This window comes from Sus scrofa, chromosome 15 (genome assembly GCF_000003025.6).
Source record: "Sus scrofa isolate TJ Tabasco breed Duroc chromosome 15, Sscrofa11.1, whole genome shotgun sequence".
NCBI classification, from domain to species: Eukaryota; Metazoa; Chordata; class Mammalia; order Artiodactyla; family Suidae; genus Sus; species Sus scrofa.
The window spans coordinates 128529740-128553993 of record NC_010457.5 but is presented as its reverse complement, the minus strand read 5'-3'; the positions used below and the strand labels follow the sequence as shown (position 1 = coordinate 128553993).

Genomic DNA, 24254 nt, shown 5'->3' with positions numbered 1-24254 from the left:
ACCGTTAGAGCAGCTAAACACCCAGGCTGTCTTAGGTATGAAGATAAACAAACCAAGCCCATATCCCTAACCTCCTGATTCTTCTGTAGTGTCTCAGGTGTAAATAGGGGTTGAATTATTGGTCGTATTTTTAAAATTTAAACTGGAAACTGTATTCTTCTTTCCCAAGCTCCACTTATTAAAAACATGAATGGTTTTAATAACCGTATATTTGAGGGTTGAGTTTATTCCACTCCGTGCCGAGAGTAGTAAGCTTTTTATGTGCATTATCTATTTAATAAAAGAATTGCTGAAAGCAGAGAATGTTATAATCTCCATCTCACCAAGAAGGGGAGTAAGATTTAGAGGAAGGAAGGCAAACAAGGATAAGGAGATTTTAAAGAATTTGCTCAAAGGAACCGTGTCAGTAAGAACTAACTTGTTCACACAGGTGATGATGTGACCTACTTCTTATTCTTAACATAAGAGGAAGATAACTCTAAGTGTAAAATAATAGAAATATTGGGAAAGGTATAAAATAATCATCTTTTAATTAAAGGTGAGAATTTGTGGTTGTCTTGTGGCAAAAGCAACTTAAGGAACCCTTTCTTCTTTAAGAGAATAATATCCACAATGGCCTAAATGAAAACTTTTGGCAAATGATTTTATACAGAGACATGTGAAACATTAATGAATTCAATATACCTAAATATAACCAAAGTGGAGTAGCTTGATAAGTGGTAGCATATTCTTATGATAGATTCTGATATAGGTATTAAAAATCAGGTTTTTGAAGACTTTTTGAAGAATTTCTAGCATAACAGGAAAATTGAAAAAAATGTTATATTATTATATATTAAATTATTTAAAATTTTAATAAAATGTAGATAACAATATGAACTATGTTCTGTATTTAAATCATGCTTATATGTTATTATATAGTATTATTATGATTATAATTTTTAAAATTTATTTTTAGGGCCTCACCCACAGCATGTGGAAGTTTCCAGGCTAGGGATCAAATCAGAGCTACAACTGCTGGCCAATACCACTGCCACGGCTATGCCAGATCCGAGCTGTGTATGAGACCTACACCACCGCTCATAGCAAGCTGGGTCCCCAACCCACTGAGCGAGGCCAGGGATCGAACCCACATCCTCATGAATACTAGTTGGATTCGCTTCCCCTGTGCCATAAAGGGAACTCCTGATTAAAATACATTTTAAATTATTTTTAACACACCATTTAATCACATATACATGTATGTAAACATGGCTGTTATGCACACACACACACACACACACACACACACACACACACTGTATATACATAGTGATATATGCACATATACACGCAAGCACGCATACTCACCACAAAGAACTATATCAAAATTTTAATAGAGATTACCTCTGGATGGTGGGATCTGGGTCATTTTTATTTTTTAAAATTACTTTTAACAGCATGTGTTATTTATGAAAAGCAATGAATTTTTAAAATTACATGATATATTCACCATGATTTTTATTTTAAATCCATGCCACACAAGATTGTAAACATTAAACTACAACCGGGGGGTGAAAATCTTCTTCGTTTCAAATTTTATTTCAAAATAAAATTAATACAAAATTCTTATTATCTTGATTTTTTCTTAAGGGTGAAGTTGGCCAACAAGGTTCTCCGGGACCCACCCTATTGGTGCAGCCACCTGATTCTTGTCTCTATAAAGGAGAAAAGGTAATTTCCAATCCATATGACACCTGGGGAAAGCAGTAACAGCCCCCATTCTGAACTGGTTCCCCTACTAGCCAAGAGCTGAACACCTACATGCAACACTGCTTCAATCCAGAGAGAAAGCTCTAGGTTGGTGCTATTATTAGTCCCGCTGTGTACAGATCCGGAAAAGGAGACTTTGAAAAGGCTGGAAAGGTTACCAGTGTTCTCCAGTCTATGAGCTGCTGAGTGGCAGACCTAGCTTGGGCTGCTAAATTCTGACATGTCCTCTAGGATATAGTGCCTGGTTAATGTTGTCTTTGATGCGTGGGCTGAAAAGACCACTGGAAAAACAGGTGTCCTTTAGATGAGACATATGGATCTGATGTTTGGATAATGGAAAAGGTGACAAGCACATAGAACTGAGCACATAATAGACTCTTGGTAAATAGTAATTCCTTTGTCAGCCTCTGGCACTGATGTTAGCTGATGCCACGCACAGATTGTTACCAGTTTTCTGTTACTGGATTAAATTTTACCACCTTGCTCAAAATGAGCCTCTCCTCTCAATGCCTATGTTCTCGGCTTGCATCTGCAGTCCTGATTCCATGGGTCCATCCCCCCCACCCCTGCCCCTTATCCCATGATGCTACACCTCTCACACTGTACTGACCTGAAAAGGGTCAAGTTTAAAGGTGCACTTGGATCTTGTTTGCCAATTAGCGACAGTTGAGGGTAGTCCCTTATTAAAAAATTAGAAAAATGGTTGTTGAAAGAGGTAATTTGTGAAAGAGATGGAATATGGTATGTTAAATAAAAATAAGCCAGATTATATTCATTGCGATTTTTAGGGATTTAAAGGCATGCCTGGAATGACTGGACTTCCTGGACTACCAGGACCCAAGGTAATTTATTTAAATACATTTTGAATATGATTTATATTTTTTCCATTATAGTTGATTTACAGTATTCTGCCAACTTCCACTGCACAGAAAAGCGACCTAGTCATACACATATATACATTCCCCTTCTCACACTATCCTCCATCATGTTCCATCACAAGTGACTAGATACAGTTCCCTGTGCTATACAGCAGGATCTCATTCCTTATCCATTCCAAATGCAACAGTTTGCATCTATTAACCCCAGACTCCCAGTCCATCCCATTTCCTCCCCCTCCCCCTTGGCAACCACACGTCTGTTCTCCAAGTTTGTGAGTTTCTTTTCTGTGGAAAGGTTCATTTTTGCTGTATGCTAGATTCCAGATATAAATGATATCATATGGTATTTGTCTTTCTCTTTCTGACTTACTTCACTTAGTATGAGAGTCTCTGGTTCCATCCATGTTGCTGCAAATGGCATTATTTTGTTCTTTTTTATGGCTGAGTAGTATTCCGCTGAGTATAGATACCGCATCTTCTTAACCCATTCATCTGTGGATGGACAGTTAGGTTGTTTCCATGTCTTGGCTATTGTAACAAGTGCTACACTGAACCTACAGGAGCATGTATCTTTTTCAAGGAAAGCTTTGTTCAGATATATGCCCAAGAGTGGGCTTGCTGGATCTTGTGGTAGTTTTATATTTAGTTTCCTGAGGTACCTCCATACTGTTTTCCACAGTGGTTGTACCCATTCACATTCCCACCAACAGTGCAGGAGGGTTCCCTTTTCTCCACACTCTCTCCAGCATTTGTTATTTGTTGACTTGTTAATTATTTAAATACATTTTAACCAAAATCTGTATGATGTGCTAAATTATTTTTATTTTACCTGGTGATTATCTTTGCTTTAAGTGCTGATATAAGTTGCTTTCTTAAGCTGCCAGGAATCATGTTTATTTCTCATTTTGTTTTTGCATTCCCTATTGCTGAAATAGTGTTGCTTGAACCCCTTTAAATGTTGTCATCTCTTTAAGGGAGAATCTGGTATTGGGACGAAAGGAGAGAAAGGTATTCCTGGGTTTCCAGGACCTCGGGTAAGGATCACTCATGCCGTCCTCAACCTCAGTGAGTTTGGAGGCATTTCTGTCTCACATTTTTATAAGACGAACTCCGTCTTTCTGAGAGCTCCATAGTGGCTATTCTCTCCAGTAGGAATACTATATTTCAGTCAGCAAGAACTGAGTAATAGCTCACTGTCCCAGATTTCTCTTCCACTAACATCATTTAGATAAAACAGGCAAGCGGAAGATGAAAGAATTGGCAGGAAGGAAGGGGATTGTGGCCTTTCCTGACTGGCTCAGCGTCCGTGTGATAGCAGCTTGGAATTGTTAATTTAAGCCTATTGATAAAAGAAGGTCCTGATCTAGGGGCAATGGCTAGAAAAAAAGCACAGCATCAGGCCTCTAGCATCTCCACCCATGTCACCAGTGGAATCCCCATTTGTAGAGTCGCTGTGAAGCCCAGACCCCAGCAGACAAAGGCACGGAGTTTATCTGACTCTAGATTTAATACTTAATGGGGACAGTGTTGGCTTCCATGGGTAATTCTTTTGCTGATAATGCTCAAGGCAACTACTAATCTCCAGACAAATTATACTGCAGCCATTCAAAGATGTTTAGCCCAGTTCAAGCATTAAATTAAATAATTTAAAATGGAAGGGCAACAAAAAAACCCAAAAGTATGTTCTCAATTTAAAGCACTTTTGAGGATATGAATTTTTTTGAATAAGATGAGACATGCATTAAAATAGCAAATGTTATAAAGAAATGGGATCCATTTAGTGTTTATTTCCTTTATGCAGCTACCCACCAAGAGGTCTCATAAGGTGAAAAATGATTCATTGAACTGGTTTGTGTATTTTGATTTAATTCTGCTTGTGTGTGTTGATTTTTGTGAATTTTTTAGGGTGACCCTGGTTCCTATGGATCTCCAGGTTTTCCAGGATTAAAGGTAAGTTTACACCATTATTGAGGTGATAAATACTTTTTCATTAGTAAACGCAATTCAGTATCATTCAAAAGTTGAACCTGGGCTTATAAACTCACACATAGTAATAGGTAAGGGAAACACATTTATTTTTTGTTACATGATTTTGCTAAAAACTAAAGCACAAAACAGTCTGATGCAACTTCAAAGCAGTGTTAAGATTATGCACTGACTCTCAGTGAGCATGGGTTGTTCAGATTAAACGAGAATGACATCATTTGTCATCTAATCACATTTTTTAAAGGCATGTTTTGGGTTATTTGTAGGGGGAAACAGGACTGTTTGGAGATCCTGGGCCGATCGGATTTCTTGGTCCAAAGGTAAAAAAGTGAGCCTATTTGAGTACAGCCGATAACATTCTATATTCCTTATGTTTTCTTGTTTATCTTTTAAAATACTTCAAAGAATCATTCAAAAATGAGTTCGTTTTGCATATATTATTTTAATGCATGTTGTGATGATTACATTATGCATTCGAGCAAGAATCCTTTTGAAGGTGAATAATGATGATAATTTCAAAAATTCCTTGGGGATCACAGAGTATCATAATTAAAAACCAGGGGAGCCGTGACAAGCTCTTTGCTTTGACCACCACTGCATTTTTTCTTTCTTTTGTAATCTCTGTAACTTCCCTTGCAGCCCTTGTGCAGGGCAAGCCATGGTGGCATTAAGGGGACAAGGTGAAGGGGGACAATATTTGCTGCTAGAACAAAATGTAGATTCAGAGACTATGGACGAATAAATTAGTTGTGGTCAAGTGCCAAGTTAGACATTAATGCTCATAGTAGCTCTAAGAAACTTCATGGCTTCAGAGGTATCTCATTGATGGGCATGGAATCATCTCTGGAGTCGGAATTTTTTTTTTCTTTTGTGAGAACTCTGCCAGTGGGCTCCTGTGCTTTTAGGTGGGGGGTTGCATCATTTTGTTCCCCTTAGAACTCTATGAACTATGTATTTCTCTAGTCAGCCTATAGGCTTTATTTCTCCTAGGCATACACTCTTGGTCTTTCTGTTTATTGAGTGCCAGAAAGCATGAGAAACATAGTAATGTTTCTAAGAAAATTGAATCAAGGCATGATTTCAGGGGGATCCTGGAGACCGCGGGCACCCTGGACCACCAGGTGTTTTGGCAACTCCACCTCTTCCATTCAAAGGTTTGTGTTCCATCCAATTTTTCTGTAAGTTACGCGGAAATGGAATTTGAGCAGTCCTGAAAGAAGAGTTTGGCTCTTTCTGTAGTTTATACACTAGGCAAGCTAAATATCTGAACTCTGCCGTGACTATATAATTATACAAGTGCATCTTGGGTTATCTCTAATCAGCCTAAGACATCAAATGTGATTTTAGTGTGTAAACTGCATGCTGGGATTTTTATGATATGACCTTTCAGAAAGTGGGTTTTTCTAATCGCTAAAAATGTGTGAAACCATGACTAAGCCCCGCCAAGATGCTGCCTGCAGGAGAACAGCAGCCTCAATCCATGACAAATTCAGCACTGCTTCAAGTGCATGTGTCTGAGGAGGAGGATCTAAGATATTGCATTTTTGTCCCTGTCTGGTTGATTGTTTATTTAGTTAGTGATTTTTGGCTGCCCCACAACATTTGGAGTTCCCCAGCCAGGGATCAGATCTGAGCCACAGTGTCGAGCCACACCACAGCTGGATCCTTAATCCACTGTGTCTGGCCGGGGACCAAACCTGCATCCCAGCGGCCCTAGAAAGGCCACTGATCCCTTTGTGCCATATCGGGAACTCCAGATATTGCATAAAGATGGTGACACATTGCCTAACAATCTCCTCGGTGTGCTTTAGCAAGACTCACAAAAGTAATTGTATGTGAATTGTAACAGGTATAAATATATATTTATTATATACATTATGCCATTATTTTTGGCAGGCCCTCCAGGGGATCCAGGGCATCCTGGCCGCTTTGGAGAAACAGGGGCTGTTGGACCACCTGGGCCCCTGGGCCCTCAGGTAGACCAGGAGAAGCCTGTGCAGGTATGAATGAGCCGGCTTTTTACACATCAAGTTTGCTATACCCTCCCCACACCAGGGCTTCTCCACTCTCATTTGATAATCAATGAGATTTGGGATTATTTCAAAAGCACCGATGGCTGTGCCTACCCCAGACCAGGAATGCTGGGCGCTCTGGGGGATGGAGTCAGGCACCTGTTCTTATAAAAGTATCCGCATCCTTCTAAGGTATAGTCAGGGTTAGGAAACATGGAACTTAAAGCAATTAACCACTTAATTTGAAGAAATTCAGGTTCCTGGGCTGCAACCTCAGAATTATTCAATCACTATGTATGTATAATAGGCTCCCTTCAAGATGACCACATGCAGGTAAGATTCGGAACCGCTGCTAGGGTTAAAGTGTGTCTTCAGGTCCTTCCTACCTTCTTGAAAGGCTCTCTTTATTGACATCGATTTGTTAATATTTAGTTCATCCACCTGGGTCTTAAATATTCTGCCTAGAATGTGGAAATATGAATTGTAAATTAAAAAAATAAAATTTTGATTCAGACTTAGTTACAAAAATAAACAAAAAAATCAAGTTCTCCCCACCTCCCCAACAAAAAACAATCCTAGTCTCCCCACCCCCCCAAAAAAGCAAAACAACAACCAATGGCTCACGGTAATATTTGATGAAAGCTGGAAGAATAATCCTGTTGACACAAGATCTTCCAACTACTTCAAGCGCTGTCTTAGTTAACATTCCCCATAAAATGAGGAGTAGAAGTTGAGAGGATATTTGCATTCTGTGGACCCAGGAGAACTGATTAAACATGTGAGGAGAGAAATCTAGAATAAAGTATTTTATCCAGTCTGCCTCGTGTTGTAGTTATGGAGGAGTAAGACGTTTCCTGAGCTATTTAACTGTGAACCAAAAATTCTTGTTTAATCTTCCACGAAGCTATAGCTTTCACTTTGTAGGATCTGATGACCACGGAGGCCGTAAATAAAGCTTTGTTTAGTTCATTTCATCTTTAGCCATGGCGGCCATGGCTTACCTGACCCAGGACTATGTAAACCATAGAGAATACGCTGCTGATCCGCAAGCTCTAGACTCTGCTTTCACCTTTCCAGTTTGTTTATAATAAAATGGTGCCTCCAGCAGAATGAAATCAAACCCCAATGTAAATAACACATCTCAAGCAGATTCAAAACCGAGTATAACAGGAAGCCTCTTAATTCCAAAAAACCTTTTAAAAAGACTTAACTCATATCTTGACTCTGACCCATGGTAAGAAATACATTTATATTGTATAACATGTACATACATTATACAATATATATGTATCCATATGTATGGATGGTTGAAAAACAAGTTTCACCAAATGATATCTTTGGGGTATATGACACTCTATTTTCTATTTCATTCTTTTCTTTTGGGGGAAAAAAGGGTTTTGATGCTGGCCACAGTTTAATTGGTTTCACGTCCTATCAGTGGGTGATCAAGGCTATGATATGCCATATACTGTAACCCATTATTCCTGTTGGAAGTGGTGGAGCCATTTTCCTGGCACTGGGACAAGATTGTACACAGCCTCCAGATCCATCCAATGACTGACTCTGGAGATTCCAAGCCAGGTCTTGGGATATTATGAAGACAAGATGACGGCCAAATCCATGGAGTAGATGTTCATTTGGTTTTAAGTACACCAATGTGTGTAGCCTTTATTATACACATTTTATTTTATTATGATCAATAGTACTCACCACGAGATAAATTGGGTTTTGGAGTCAGACACCTGTAATTGAATCCCAGCCTTCCCAACTCGTGTGGTGAGGTGAAAGAGTGATGTGTTTACACAAGGAAGTAAAACCGTTCCAGGTTCTATTACTTATAAGCTGTGTGATCTTGGGCATTTATGAGACTTCTCTATGCCTCAGTTTTCCCAGCTGCAAAATGGAGCTCTTGTCACTGTCGAAAGAAGTAAAATGTATACATTTCTTAGACTACAACTCGGCACATAGTAAAAAAACTTACTGTGTTAGCTGTTATTATTATTGCTCATATTTGGCCTGGATTTTCTGTGCCTTGTCTATAAGGCACAAACTTTGCAAGGTTGTTCGAGCAGCAAAGATAATGTTTGAAAATATATGTAAAGCCCCAGCACATATGCCTGCAATGACGAAAATCATCAATGTCATTGCATACTACATTCCTGTTGACCAACAGAGTTTTAATTGTCTGTTGCTGAAAAAATAACCCCAAACCTAGTGGCTTAAAGCCACACATTGGTATATTACCCTTCCTTCTTTCTGTGGTTCAGGAATTCAGAAAGGGCTTAGCTGAGCCATCCTAGAGCAGGGACTTTCGCCTGGTTGCAGCCAGAGTGGCTGGAACGTGAGGACTGGCTGGGCATCTGTCTCCTCCATCTCTTATAGAGTCTGTTGGGCTCCATTCTTAACCGAGGCATCCTTACAGCATGGTGGCATCTGAGCAGCGACGTGGCTGCTATGGTGGCTCAGGACTCCAGCCCCAAGCATTTTGGCTCACAAGGCAGAAGCTGAATCATCTTTAATAATCCAGCCTTGAAAGCCACAGAGTGTCCCTCCAGCCATACTCCTCTGGTGCAATCACAAAAAGCCAGCGCGCTAAAGGGAAGGGAGCACTCCACCTCTTGCGAGGGGCGTGCCAAGGCTCTTCAAGAGGATGAGGGACAAAGGGCATCGTAGTACCATCTTTGAGAGTGACAGCCTTCCCCTGAGATTCTGGGTCAAGCATGCTTAGGGAGAAGCAGCTAGGAGAGGCCGTCGCTCTCACAGGAAGGTGACCACTGTCTTTAAGCTAAAGCCACCAAGAAAGGAGAAGGATGTCATAGGGAAGCAGGATTTCATGGCTGCTGCATGGCTTTTGACCTCTGAACACACGGAACACCTGATGGTTCACTGAGAACATGCCAATGCCAGATACTGCAGTAAGCTCCTTACATGGATTGTTTTATTTAATCCTCATTACAAGCCGCTAAGGTAGATATAGAGGATTATGTAAGTTAAATAACCTACTTAAGTACCTCTGCCTGAAGAGGGGGAGGCCAGGTTCAAATCCAGCACCTCTATGCTTTCCACCAACCTAACTTGTTAAAGTATTTCACTATATAGACAATAATGTGAGTCCTTGTTTTTTTTTTTTTTTTTTTTTTTGTAGTTGTGTTAGGGAGGTATGTTCCCCATTTAATTTCAGGGTAAAAGCTTAGAAAAACTGTCTCCATGGAAGCATATCTCAAGCATGTGCAAATATCACATTTTAGTAGCTAAAAAGGCAATGCATCCCACTTTCTCATGAAATTCTACTTGTTGATGACAATTATAAAAACAAAGAGCTTAAATTTATATCGGCATGATTTCATGTATTCTCATTACAAAAAAATTTTTTACTGATGTATAGTTGATGTACAGTATTATATGTTACAAGTGTTCAATATCGTGACTCAGTTTTTAAAGGTTATAGTGCATTTATAGCTATGATAAAATATTGGCTATGTTCCCTGTGTTGGACAATACCTCCTTGTAGCTTATTTTATACAGAATAGTCGGTACTTCCTTACCTCTGTATTGTTCCTCCCCTCCCATCTCCCCACTAGTAAATACTAGTTTGTTCTCTATATCTGTGGATCTGCTTCTTTTTTGGTATATTCACTCATTTGTTGTATTTTTTAGATTCCACACATAAATTATATCACAGAGTATTTGTCTTTTTGCGAATCCATATTTTAATTCACTCTATGTTTATTCAGGTTATTTTTTTTATCAAGTTATCAAGGTGGAAAGACATTTAATATAATTTAAATGAAAGCATAGCTTTATATTCCAATAACCTTGTAGCAAGGAGAAAAGATGAGAAGATCTGATCCCCAAATCTTTGTTACTACTGGTGTGCTTGTTTCAAAGGAGGTGAGGCATTTTGATGGCTAAGATGTTATTTTTAACTACATTTTTTCCCCCTTAAAAAAAAAAACTCCATGGCCTAAGAAGAATGTGCTAATGTTGATTTCTTTTATAGAATAATTTAATCTGAGAGTATATGTGGTTTTCTTTCTTGATTTCTCTTGGAGGCATGATGGGATCTCCTGGGCCACGAGGGTTTCCTGGTCATCCAGGATTTCCAGGGGCAGCTGGTATTCCTGGGAGAGCTGATTCTGCTCCAGGAAAACCGGGGGACCAGGGACCACCAGGCTTGCCTGGAGCACCAGGGCTGCCGGGACCTCCAGGATCGGATGGTACAGTGCTTTTCATTCACATTCGTTAGTGTTTGTGTTGCATTTGATATCTTCAGCATCATTCAGAAAATGTGCCCTTCCATTTTTAAAAAATGTATTTAATATTTCGTAAGCTAAGTGTAGTATTAATAATACAAAAGAGAGCAAAGCAATGGTGGACTATCCCATCAACTAAAGGATGTGAAAAAATTGGGGTGTGAATTTAAGTGTGATGATGGAATTTTATACATTGACACGATTTTTTATTTTTAAGTGTAGTTTTCATTTTTCTAAAGTTAGATATGGACCTGGCTTAAGAGTCAAACAGCTCTGTGAAGTTTCTTGTAAGGAACTGCCATCCCAGGCAACCCTTTCTCCAATTTCTTCCTCTCCAGGGGCAATTATTTCCACACAATTACCTGGATGTCTTGTTATTTGCCTCTGTATTTCCATTCAACATACCTGTGTTGCAATTCCTTAGTTTTTCAATTTGAGCATTATCTTTCGACTTCCCTCTCTAGTGGGTGAATTGATGTCTCTCCCTTCACCCCCACACATGTGCACATTTTTCACTCTTACAACTTAACAATAGCTTTATCATCATAATTCTCCTTAAATAAAAATTCAGTGTTTACACTGAAGGGTTATATAAATACTCTTCACCAGGTTAGCCATAGGATAATATATATTATTACATTCCCGGGATAACATTGTGTTAATAATTGTCTTACATTCTTTGTGTGTTTGTCTGTTTTTCAGTATACTTATTGCTAATTCAACCTCGAGCCATGTAAAAATGTATAAATTTATGAATCATACATTCTAGCTCATTCAGTAGTCTAGCGGTATTATGTTTTTGAATAAATATCTCATGGAGCTTCTTCAACCTGTTCAGATTAGGTGAGGTTGCAGTTTTACTAAGTTGATGCTGAGATACTGTGTTGAGATCTTCCTTCACTATTATCCTAGGAATTCTTATTCTGTGAATCTCCATCTCTGTCTGTCTTTTTGACTCTCTGACTCTCTCTCTGGGTCCCTTTGTTTCCCACATCCCATACATTTCTTCCAACAGTTTACTCTCTCATGATGCTTTGTGAGAAAGTGTGTCAATTTGGGTTATCTTCACTGTTTGAAATACCTTTATTCTCCTGTGGAATTTGATTGATAGTTTGGTTGAATATAAAATTCTAGATTGGAATCATGTTTCCTCCAGGTTTTTGGAGGCATTTTCCATTGTCTTCTAGTGTTGTTACTCAGACCTCCAATTATGTTTAGATACTTGATCCTTTGTTTAAAAATCTCTTCTCACCTTTCAAAGGCTATATAGGAATTCTTTGTTTTCAGTGTCCTTAAATTTCACAGTGATTTCCCTTGATGTGAGGACATTTGCAGGTACTCTGAGCAATTTCAGTGTAACACATACCCTTCATTTCTGGAAAAATTCCTTGAAATATTCCTTTGAAGACATTCTGTCCTTTTTTTTTTTTTTTTTCCTGTTTTCTATTTCTGGACTCAATATATTTGTCTTTTAGAAAATCATTCTTTTTTTGTGTGTGTGTATGTCTTTTTTGCTATTTCTTTGGGCTGCTCCTGTGGCATATGGAGGTTCCCAGGCTAGGGGTCGAATCAGAACTGTAGCCACTGGCCTGCGCCAGAGCCACAGCAACGCAGGATCCGAGCACGTCTGCAACCTACACCACAGCTCATGGCAACGCCGGATCGTTAACCCACTGAGCAAGGGCAGGGACCGAACCCGCAACCTCATGGTTCCTAGTTGGATTCGTTAACCACTGCGCCACAACGGGAACTCCTAGAAAATCATTCTTACACATATCTTTTTCTAACCTTCATATCTTTATTTTTCGGTAACACTTTATAGAAGACTCTCAACTCTGCTCCTGAATTTTTAAATTTCCGCTTTCATAATCTTTTTTTTTTTAATTTCTGAGATTTTTGTTGTTGCTGTTGTTCTCTTTTAATGTTTCTTTTTGTAGCAGCCTGATCATGTGTTTTGGGGATGAAATGCTTTGCTTAATCTGCTTTTGAAACTATGCAGTCCGTTTTAAATGTTTCCTCTTACTGCATCCTCTGTTTTCTCCAGTTTCCAAGGGATTTGTTTTTTCCTGCTACAGTTTTTGAGAAGGGGTTCTTACTATTTAGCTGCTTCATTGACCAATCATTCTGTATGGGGCTTCACTGTCATGCTGCTTCAGTGATACCAATTCCTAAACTTTGGGAGAGATTTCTCATATAAACTGTGTTCTTTTTCTGCTTTGCCCACAGCCTGCTTGGAATACTGTTTTTTAAGTTTTGCTAAATCTTTTTAGATTTTTTGGCTGCTGTTTCCTTTCTCTTTGTCTTGCAGGATTATGTTTTTTAATAATTTTTTTATTGTCTCTTATTTTGGGGAGAACAGGGAATTTACTGTTTGCCTTTTATGTGTCATCTTCAATCAGATGTCTCTGAATTTTTGCTTTTACAAACTGCTTTAGGCTTTCTTTGTTGGGTAATTATTGATAATTATAGGGGGGAAAGGATCTTTGCCATACATTTACTGTTTGTTTATTTGTTTTGCTTTGTTATATTTTTTGTTCGTTTTGTTATCCATTACCTTGCTCTCCAACCCACTAAATTAGGGCTAAGATATGGTGGCAGAAACTCTATGTGACAATTGGTATGGTTTGTGTACATATTTTTTCTTCTTTTTTTTTTTAGGGCTGCACCTGCTGCTGCTCTATGGAGGTTCCAGGCTAAGGGTCCAATTGGAGCCATAGCTGCCAGCCTACACCACAGCCCACAGCAATGCCAGATCCTTAACCCACTGGCCAGGGATTGAACCCGCAACCTCATGGTTCCTAGTTGGATTTGTCTCCACTGTGCCACAATGGGAACTCCTTATATTTTTTCTTTTTTTATTAAAGTATAGTTGATTTACAGTGTTGTACCATTTTCTGCTATCCAGCAAAGTGACACAGTCATAAATATATAAACATTCTTTTTCTCATGTCATCCTCCATCATGTTCTATCCCAAGAAATCGGACACAGTTCCCTGTGCTGTACAGTACGACCTTATTGCTTATCTATTCTAAATGTTATGGTCTGCATCTATTAACCTCAAACTCCCAGTCCATCCCACTCCCTTCTGCCTCTCCTCTGGCAACCTCTCCCTTGGCAACTACAAGTCTGTCCTCTATGTCTGTGAGTCTGTTTCTGTTTTGTAGATAGGTTCATTTGTGCCCTATTTTAGATACCATGTATAAGTGATATCATGCGGTGTTTGTCTTTCTCTTTCTGACTTACTTCAGTTAATATGAGCATCTCTAGTTGTATGCAAATGTACATATTCTTCGGAGAGAGAGAGAATCATAAGAAAGGCATGGAAGAAAGAGTGGGGTTGAGGGCATGATGTGAATGTGAGAGACATTTCTACTTGTTCCATGGATGTTCACAAAAATTGTGTGTTCTCTCTGCCTGCCCCTTCCTCGCTGTAAAGCTGTGCATTGTAGCATTGGGCAACCTGGACCACAAGGAATAAAAGGCAAAGCAGGTCCTCCCGGAAGAAGAGGCTCCAAAGGAGAAAAAGGCAAGTATGCATCAAAGGTAGCATTTCTGAAACACAATACAAGGCAGGTTGGGAGGCATTAAGGAATGTACAGTGTGGCATTTCATTTAGAATTTTCTACTTACCTTTGTCACCCTATGAATACATACTTCAGTGTATGCTTAGGATGTGATCAGAACTTACCAAAAAGTCAAATCCTTATATCTTGGAATATAAAGGGGCTATTTTACCTGCCATGAAATTTGCCTTGAAGTGATGACTTTTTCCATGATAGCCTCTTAATTCCTTGAAAAAAGCAGATAGGACAGTACTGATCCTTCATTTCCCTTTCTCTCTGAGGGTCCCATATTTCCCAGACTCCTCAAATGCCCATTGCTCTATGTTTCTACACCCAAAATTGTTTGCTGCCTTTTTGACCAACTGGGTCGGGGGCACGAGAGCAGAGGAGTTTGATTATCCTGAAGACATTTTTTAGACTCAAAGTCCCGATGATTAGCAAATATGTTGTTTTGGATTATCAGCTGTAATATATGCAATGCAGCCAATGGTTCCGCTTCACCTATTATTTGGATCCTTTAAATATTCAGAGTTTATGTTCCAACCAATTTTTTTGTTGTTTTTTTTTTTTTAGCAAAAACCAAATTAAGAGTTTTTTTTTTTTTTAAGTGGGAACTAAATAAGAGACTTCTAAACTTTTAAAAATAAGAAACATTATAGAGTTCCTGCTGTGGTGCAGTGGGTTAAGGCTCGTGTGTTACTGCAGCTGTGCGTAGGTCACAGCTGAGGCTCAGATTCCATCCTTGGCTCTGGAACTTTGGGTGCTGCCAGAAAAAATTTTTTTCTCAATTAAGAAACTTTCTTATGTTTAAAGTTTCTTCAGTATAATTGGACATCAACTTTTCCCCTAGATTTTTTCACGATGAGTTTACTAAGACCCAAAACAGCCCATTTACCTGGAAATGATATGTCCACCCATGTGGACCATGCCCAGCCACTCCCACATCGTGCCCCCACATCACATGTTATCAGTTATCTGTGGTAAGAATGGTGCACATCAGACCCTTTGTTCTTATTTGCACTATTGGTTTTGTGTGGTAAAGATTTTGTTGGGGTTTCATTCAGGAAATATGATAAAGCTGCCTGTTATCTTCTGTCTAGGAAGTTTGGGGCTCTGTGCCTGCCAGCCTGGTCCCATGGGCCCACCAGGCCCTCCAGGACTTCCTGGAAGGCAAGGTAGTAAAGGAGACTTGGGGCTCCCTGGGTGGCCTGGAGAAAAAGGTTACCTGGGTCCTTCTGGTGCCAAAGGATCTCCAGGGCCAACAGTGAGTAACTCTTCCCAGGATCCATCTTTCTGGTTCAAGGAGACAGAGGCGTTCCCACACACCTGCTCCCTTGGAAGGGCATCCCGCCCCCCTGCCATGGGCATCTACACTTGAAGTCCCTGAGATAGGCTATGTATAAAACAACTAACCATGCCTGGCAGAGAGGACTTCTTTGTTGCTGCTTAGATTTTTTTGCTGTGTTAGTGCTTAGTGCTCTCAAGTCTTAGAATAGGTCTTTATCCAAAGGCGGCTGGGAATCTTTGCCCCAAGAATTTCTTAGGTCCCACATGTCTTTTACTAGAGTCTAAGGGCACGAAGGCAAGAAGGTCTTGTAAACTGCTGTGTCCTCAGTGCTTCGAAAAATGCATGGCAATATGTAGACCCTCAGTAAATCTCTGTGGCCAAATCCAAAGACAGTGCTGCTAGAGCTTTTTTGCTTAGCAGCTCAACTCAGTCTACAGTCTGACTCTAACACTTGAAATTCTACATCTGCAGAGCCTTAGAGCCATTTGTAGTCATCCTAAGTCTCTGGTGTGCTGGCTCATAAACTGTTCAGACTCCCAGGATGAATGCATTCTTCAGGGTACCATGGTCTTGTTCATTGAAGCATGCCACTGGCGTTTTCTTTCTTTCATGCGCTGTGTAAATAGCTTTCTGTCTTGATAATTGATACATTAGAAAGATATTGTCTTTACCATCTCTTGGATTGGATACTGTATGCCATATACCTAGACTCTGTCCCCTTGTCTCCGATGACTTAGCATATGCAGTGAAAATAAGAATTGGGACAACACTCAACCTATATTCCCACTACATAATTTCTAAAGCTCTTTACTTATCTAGTTGGCTATTTCAACCAAGAGATTCATTCCACCCAACTTTCTGTTGCCTCACAGATACTACACACCGGAAGATATAGCAGAATGATGTTCTTGGGAGCATTGAGTTGTGTATGAAGCTATATTTCCTCACTGTGAAATGGTTTCCAAGCATGTTGTCCACTTTAGTTTTTATACCTCTTGTGTACACTTTAAGCCTTTTTCTAAATTTGATTTTTATTATTTTACATTGGCGTATAGTTGATTTACAATGTTGTGTTTCAGCTGTACAGCAAAGTGATTCAGTAATACATATGCATATATCCATTCTTTTTCAGATTCTTTTCCATATTGGTTATTACAGACTATTTAGTAGAGTTCCCTGTGCTACACAGGAGGTCCTTGTTGATCATCTTTTTCTTCACTCTTACTGTTTGATGCTGCCATTGTGTTTCTCTCTCTTGGTATCACTTCTCCACTTCATAAAGCTTATAAACTAATAGAGGCCAGTTAAAAGGACAAGTACGCTTGTTTGCACAAGTTGTGAGACCGTAGGAAAATAAGACAAAGTGGCATCTGTGTAAGCAAAGCAAATGATCTGCCCAGGCTTTTTTACCTCTTTCCAAATTCTTGTCTGTTTCTTAGTTATCACCAGATAAATAAGCTATGTACAGTGCTTCTCTAACTGTATGTACGGTAATGCTTGGTCACTCTACTATACCAAAAGTAGGATTACAGATTTTTGGATATGGCTTAATATTTAATAAAATGTAACACTTATGAAACTGCGACCCAAATAGTCCAAACCCAAAGCAGTGCTGAGGTCAAAAGATGATGAGCCCATTAGCCAAAATTAGTTGTTTACTTGCCATACAGAGGAAACATATTGATTACAGAAAGGGTTCTTATTTTGCCATGTCTTGCTCACCAACATTTTTTTTTTTTGGTCTTTTTGTCTTTTCTAGGGCTGCACCCACAGCATATGGAGGTTCCCAGGCTAGGGGTCTAATCTGAGCTGTAGCCGCCGGCCTATGCCAGAGCCACAGCAACACCAGATCCGAGCCGTGTCTGCAACCCACATCACAGCTCATGGCAATGCCGGATCCTTAACCCACTGAGCAAGGCCAGGGATTGAACCCACAACCTCATGGTTCCTAGTCGGATTCATTAACCACTGCGCCACGACGGGAACGCCAGCATTTTTCATTCTCACTGTGTATTTCATCACATGCTCATCCTTAAAGCTCTACCTTCAGCCCTAGTGACAGCCCTTGGGGTCAACTTCCCCCTCCTTTCCTCCCAATTCTACATTACAACACCCAAGATAGTTCATTTTTTTCCAAATTATAAATTATTTTGAGATACATTTTTATTTTACGGCTCACAAGAAGCTGCACCATCATACAGAGAGTTCCCATCTGCCTTCCTCCAGCTTCCGCAGTGATATTATACATAACAGGAGTATATCGCCAAAGCCAAGACCCTGAGCGTGATACATTTCTATTGACTCAGACACAGATCTTACTCAGATTCCACCAGCTTTTATACAGAATTTAAGAATGTCAATTTTGGAATTTGCCTTGGAAGGCAGGGAAGAAAATGACACCAGCAGTGCCAAACTAGAATCTGGAACAGACGATTTAAAAGGAAAGAGGAGAGAGACGAGATGTGTACAGCTAACTTTTGACCTGTTACAGTTAAACTGATTTGTTCCTCTTATTTTTCACCGAGGGAAAACCTGGTGCCTCAGGACCACCTGGCAGCAAAGGAGAAAAAGGTGACATGGTTGTATCAAGAGTTAAAGGTGAGCATAAACAATGACTTAGCTCATCGCTATTTTACGAACGACACCTCAGCCTTTCTCTTGTGTTAATTTCCTGACTACGGATCAATTCCTGATAAGATCTGGGATTGCTGAGGCTGCTTAAAAGAATATTCCCTGCCCTTCAGAGTCATGTGAATGTTGAGCCTAAATCTTCTGTTCTTTGTTTGAAAATATAAACACTCTAGTCACATAGTCAAATCCTCATTGTTGTGAGTTGGTTTTTGAAACAAGGATCTCCTTTAACTTGCCTAGTGTTTATGCACGGCATTACAGTATCCTGTATGAGTCATGAATATTTTGGTTGTATGTGACAAAAACTCAGCTTGAAGTAGTGTTTTTAGAAAAGGAATTTATTGACTTACCTAAACAAAATCTAAAAGGTTAGATATATGGTTTTCACCAGGATAAATGAGTCTCGATGCATCTTCCATCTTTTGTTGCGCCATATGCATTTTCTCCCCATCTGGCTTTCTCTGGACTGTGACTTCATGCCTCCAGGCAGCTCCAAGCACTTACAACTAGAGATGAAAGAGAACTCCACTTTCCACTCAAGTTAGGAAAATAAGTCCAGGAAGGAGTGGATTAGGTTGGGGCATGTGCCCAACCAAGGACCATTCCCCCAATCACTGTGGCCAGAGCGTGAATTACCGTATTTGGCATCATACAAGCCGAGGAAGATGCTGTTGTGACTGGCACCTCCACACACAACCTCCTTGTCTGAATGGGGAAAGGAACAGCTCCCAAATAAGAGATTCAATGGGTCTGGCAATTGTCAATCTCCCCTCTGACTTTTGCGTGATTGTCTTTATTTTTTTATTTTTATTTTTTGGCTTTTTAGGGCCACACCCATGGCATATGGAAGTTCCCAGCTAGGGGCTGAATCGGAGATACAGCTGCTGGCCTACACCACAGTCACAGCAAGGTAGGATCTGAGGCACGTTTTGACGCACACCTCAGCTCATGGCAACGCCAGATCCCCAATCCACTGAGCGAGGCCAGGGACTGAACCCACATCCTCATGGATACTAGTCAGACTCGTTTTCACTGTGCCTCAGTGGGAACTCCCTACATGATTGTCTTTGTGTGACTTCAGTCAACTAGGACACTCAGGGGAATCCCTACCAGCCCACACAGACTCAAGGTCATTGCCTTTATTTTTAGTCCTTTGTTTCCTTCTGCTTAACCCACTGCTGAGAAGGACTTGAATCTTTTGGCCTTTGTTCCCAGGGCACAAAGGAGAAAGAGGTGCTGATGGGCCCCCAGGATTTCCAGGGCAGCAGGGACAGCATGGTCGAGATGGGTATGCTGGAGAAAAGGGGGACCCAGGACCCCCGGTATGTATAATTCTTCTCCTGCTATCGAGTTTCCCTTTCTTATATGGTCACAAAGCATCCGTTTCCCCCTTTTCAACTTAAAAAGCTAAACTCAGTGAAGTGTCAGCATGCTGTCAATCAGAGTCACCTTTGATTCACTGCCACAAAAAGACAGTTGTTATGAAAGATATGGCATATTGCAGATGGTCTGAAATCCTGAGTGGCAGTTCATCATAGCAAGACTTTCTGTCCCTAGTTTTTGTGTCATTCTCGTGGTGTTTATTTCCTCCTAGAGCTCTTGTATCTACAAAGCCCCCCGGGATTTTGAGTCTTGAGTTGACTCCGTAGGGTGCACAATAGCACACAGGTCCTGATAATTCCCTTTAGTTCTGTTCCCTGATAAAGAAGCACTGGAGGGGAAGCGGCAAACAAGAAAGGATGAGCTGGTGTCAGTCCGCTGCCTAGACATATGGGCTGATGGAAGAGCCCAGTGAAAAATGATATTTCTCCATGTTTCAAACATGTTTTGGCTGGAGACCATGTGTTTCTAATGAAGTTCTTAGGAAAAGACTATGAGACATAATCCAGTGCTTAGGAACTTAAAATAATCTTGGCACATGATGTAGTTGTGAGTGTTTACAATATCACAAAAACTGAGATAGATGTTTTACTCCTAAGAGTTATCCTCTGAAGAGCAACTACCTTTGAGATTTTACAGTAAAGAAATGGAGGCTTAGCATACATGACTCAAGGTCAACTGTCTATCAAACCCCAGTCTGCCTTGTTCCAAAGTACATGCTGTTTCTACCAGTGAGTGCTGCCTGCCATTGAGAGTGTCGTGGAAAGGAGTGACCATGCTCTAATTTTATAGGAACCCCTGCTGTTAAAAATACATGTGAATAAGAGACAGAAATTTGGAAATCGGGTTAGATGATACTTGTAGCTTTCTCGTCTTTCAGTGCATATCAAGTGGGTAAATAATCTTCTCTATTTAGATTTAATAATCCCTGATTAATTCATCCTTCCACTTAAGAAACTACAGCAGTCTCCCCTTATCCATGGGATATGTTTCAAGACCCTCAGGAGACACCCAAAACTGTGGGTAGTACCAAGCCCATAGTACCTTGTTTTTTCCTCTATATACACACATACTCATGATAAAGTTTAATTTCTCAATTAGGCACAGTAAGAGATTCACAACAATAACTGATAATGAAATAGAACATAATATACTATAATAAAAGTTATGCAATTGTGATCTTGAAATATCTTATTGCACACATACACTTAATGTCTTTTCCATTTTAACTGAGCACTTAAAAAGCACGGCGCCATGACTTCTGCAGTTTGAGGAGCAACAGCAAAACTCGAACACATTTCTTTCTCCTTCTAGACCGCTGATCTTAGCAACCTCAGCATATGATTTTTTTCCTTTTCTTATCAAGTCAGGAACTCTCACCTTTTCATGGAAAGGAGCACTTCTCTAGCACAGGCACATGGCCAGCGTCACCATCCTTGCACCTTGGGGCCATTAGTAAGTAAAACAAGGGGGACTTGAACACAAGCACTGTGGTACCACAACAGTTGACCTGATAACCAGGATGCTACTAAGTGACCAAGGGACAGATACGCTGGACAAAGGGGTGAGTCACATCTTGAGTGAGATGGAGCAGGATGGCTTCATCATGCTGCTTCGAATGGAGCACAATTTATTTCCAATGTCTTGCATCATCTTCAGCATCAACCGTCCAGAGTCTTTTTCCTGGAGGCTGAGAATCTCCTCATGGCTTAGCTGATTTTCTGGGGTTTTTCCTTTCTCCCTCATCTGAGTTATAGTTCTCTGTCTTTTCATTATTATAGGTTTTTGGTGTGGTGACATTTTTACAGATACTAGAGTTGTAGCCTCTCTTACTTCTGATGTCTGCCCCCCTGTGGCTGAAGTCTGTATGGGGGCTTGCTGTAGGCTTCCTGATGGGAGAGGCTGACGCCTGCCCACTGGTGGGTGGAGCCGATTCTAATCCCTCTGGTGGGTGGGGCTTAGTCTCTGGATGGCTTTAGAGGCAGCTGTTTACTTGCTGGATGCCGCTCTGGCGGCCAGGGAGTGTAAGCTTTTTCCCGATCAGAGAGGGACACGGCATTGTTGGCGAAGGTACGATTACAGAGACAGCCTCTTTGTCCCTTCTTTCAGGGCGCTGGACTGCTCAAATTTTATTGGCAACAGTGGTTGATTATATAGACAGTTTTTCACTACAGGTTACATTGCAGTGTTAAAAGTACACTGGTTAACTATTACCTGGTATAGCAGCTGTGCATCCTGTTCTAAGATCTCTATCTTAACTAAGCTTAGTGAGTACTTTGTAGACTGGTGTTTATCTTCAAGGCGTTATGGCAGGGAGACAGTGTGAGTAAATATAAACCGACTTAATTAAACTAGCTATCACTAAAAAGCTTTTAAAATCAAAGACAAAACTCACAGCTAGGTTTTTTGGATAAGATATGGCTAACTTCTATGGACCTCATTAAAATCCTAACTCTAAAGTTACTATATAATTAGTTAATAGATAAACACTATGTTTTAACTAAGTTGGATTTAAATAGGGGAAAAGTCCTTCAGGATGAAGTTTTTATCATACTATTGTTGTAATTTTGTTAAGTCACACATCACTGCAGGACAATAAGAATGGGAAATAAGAATAATAAGTAAATAATCAGGAAAGACTAGGTCACCCGAAAAACAATCCATGTTCTTCAGTGCAAACATGGAAATTGCTTTCCCAGGAAAGCCTTAATTCTTCCCCATCAACACCAAAGTGAGAGCTGTGTACCTGAGGCCTGCCTTCGGCTTGTACCGTGCAGGCAGGCTTTCATCCTGACCAGAGGCCCACCTTCGGCTTGTACCATTCGGGTGGGCTCCCTTTCTTGGTTAAGAACCTGCCTTCAGGTTTTTCTGCCATCAGGCAAGGTCCTTTTTTTTTGAGTCCCTGCATTTTCTCGGCTCCCCACCTTTACTGAGGGGCGGGGCTGTGATCCCACCTGAGTTGTTGTTTACCCTGGGGCTTCTCAGCAGCTGACTGACAGGTGGGGCCAGATTTTGCCAAAATGGCCCCCTCCTGAGAAAGGCAGTTGCTGAATATTCCCGAGGGCTTTGCCTTCAATGTCCTTCCCTCACAACCAGCCACGTGCACCCCTGTTTTCCCAGGAGGTCCTCCAAGAACTGCAGTCAGGTTTGACCCAGCTTCCTATGGAGACTTTGCTTTGCCCTGGGACCCAGTGCACGTGAACGTCTGTGTGCGCCTTTTAAGAATGGGGTCTCCGTTTCCCCCAGTCCCATGGAGCTCCTGTGCACAAACCCCACTGGCCTTCAATGCCAGATGCTTCAGGGGCTCTTTCTCCCCGTGCTGGATCCCCACACGTGAGAGTTTGATGTGGGGCTCAGAACTCTCACTCCTGTAGGTGAGTCTCTGTGAACCAGTTCATTTCCCACCCGGGAGGTACGGGGTTGTTTATATCACGAAATCGCCCCTCCTACCTCTTGATGTGGCCTCCTCTTTTTCTTCTGGAGTGGGATATCTTTTTTAAGGTTTCCGGTCCATTTGGGTGCAGATTGCTCAGTCTTTAGTTGTGAATTTTGTTGTTTTTAGGAGAGAAGTTGAGCTCCAGTCCTTCTATTCCGTCATCTTAAACCCATCTCCGAATGGAGCACAATTTAAAACGTGCACATTGTTTATGTCGGGAATTTTCCATGTAATATTTTTGGACCGTGAGTAACTGAAACCTTGGAAAAGTGAAACCATGGATAAGGGGGGAGCTACTGTATTTAGAAACCAAAGTCACTGAGTGGCCGTTGTCATCATGACCAACCAAACTGTGTAAAATTCAAGTGTTTTTATAGACCAAATTGGGAGAGGGATTTCTGTAAAAGCCACTTTGGGGGATCTTTCTAGATTCACTGAAACAAGCCAGACTCATAAGATGATCATAGACCATGTTTGGGACCGGGCCACTCAGAAAGGTGGAAGACATGACCCTCAACTTGACATCAGGGCAGTGTCAGGTATGCCTCATAGCCAAGAGCCTTTGCAGCTGTTCATTCAGTTGGGAGGAAAGCTATGAGATTCACATGTGTCCTGACCTGAAAGCCTCACTCCCTACGGGAGCTGTTATCTCCGCCACACAGCTTGCAGGAGCCCCACCAGGAGCTTGCCAGCTACATAAGCCACCACTCACTGAAGCCCCAACAAAGGCTCCACTTGAGTCTTTGTAGTTCTTCCAGGCCATATGCAAATTTTGCAGCCAGGGCTCATTTTCACCCAAAGCAATGTTGTCTAGTAATGTAGTTGACATCCAATTTTTAGGCAGATTCCGGAAGAACAGAACTAGATTATTAACCAAAGGTCAGATTCATTGTAGGAGGAGAAAGGATTTGTCGGCCCTTGGCCCACAGAGGTGAAGGGTGAGAAAGACCATCCCTGTACCTTCGCATAAGAATGCAGGGAAACCACTTCTAATGCATAAGCATTTATTCAAATTGTAAGCCCATTACCTCCCTTAATTCATGCATTTCTATAGTTTATTGTCTTTGCTGTTGC

The 24254-nt window shown here is 40.7% G+C and overlaps 1 protein-coding gene across 1 annotated transcript in view; it reads left to right on the top strand.

Moving 5' to 3' along the window:
- COL4A4 (collagen type IV alpha 4 chain) overlaps positions 1–24254 on the top strand; it is a 140075-nt gene that overhangs the window by 58309 nt on the left and 57512 nt on the right. Inside the window, 13 exon segments of the mRNA XM_021075271.1 lie at positions 1633–1713; positions 2541–2594; positions 3605–3664; positions 4536–4580; positions 4883–4936; positions 5701–5770; positions 6513–6575; positions 6578–6616; positions 10681–10845; positions 14319–14408; positions 15546–15709; positions 18259–18331; positions 19580–19686. Of these exon segments, the coding sequence (XP_020930930.1) occupies positions 1633–1713; positions 2541–2594; positions 3605–3664; positions 4536–4580; positions 4883–4936; positions 5701–5770; positions 6513–6575; positions 6578–6616; positions 10681–10845; positions 14319–14408; positions 15546–15709; positions 18259–18331; positions 19580–19686 (1065 nt within the window).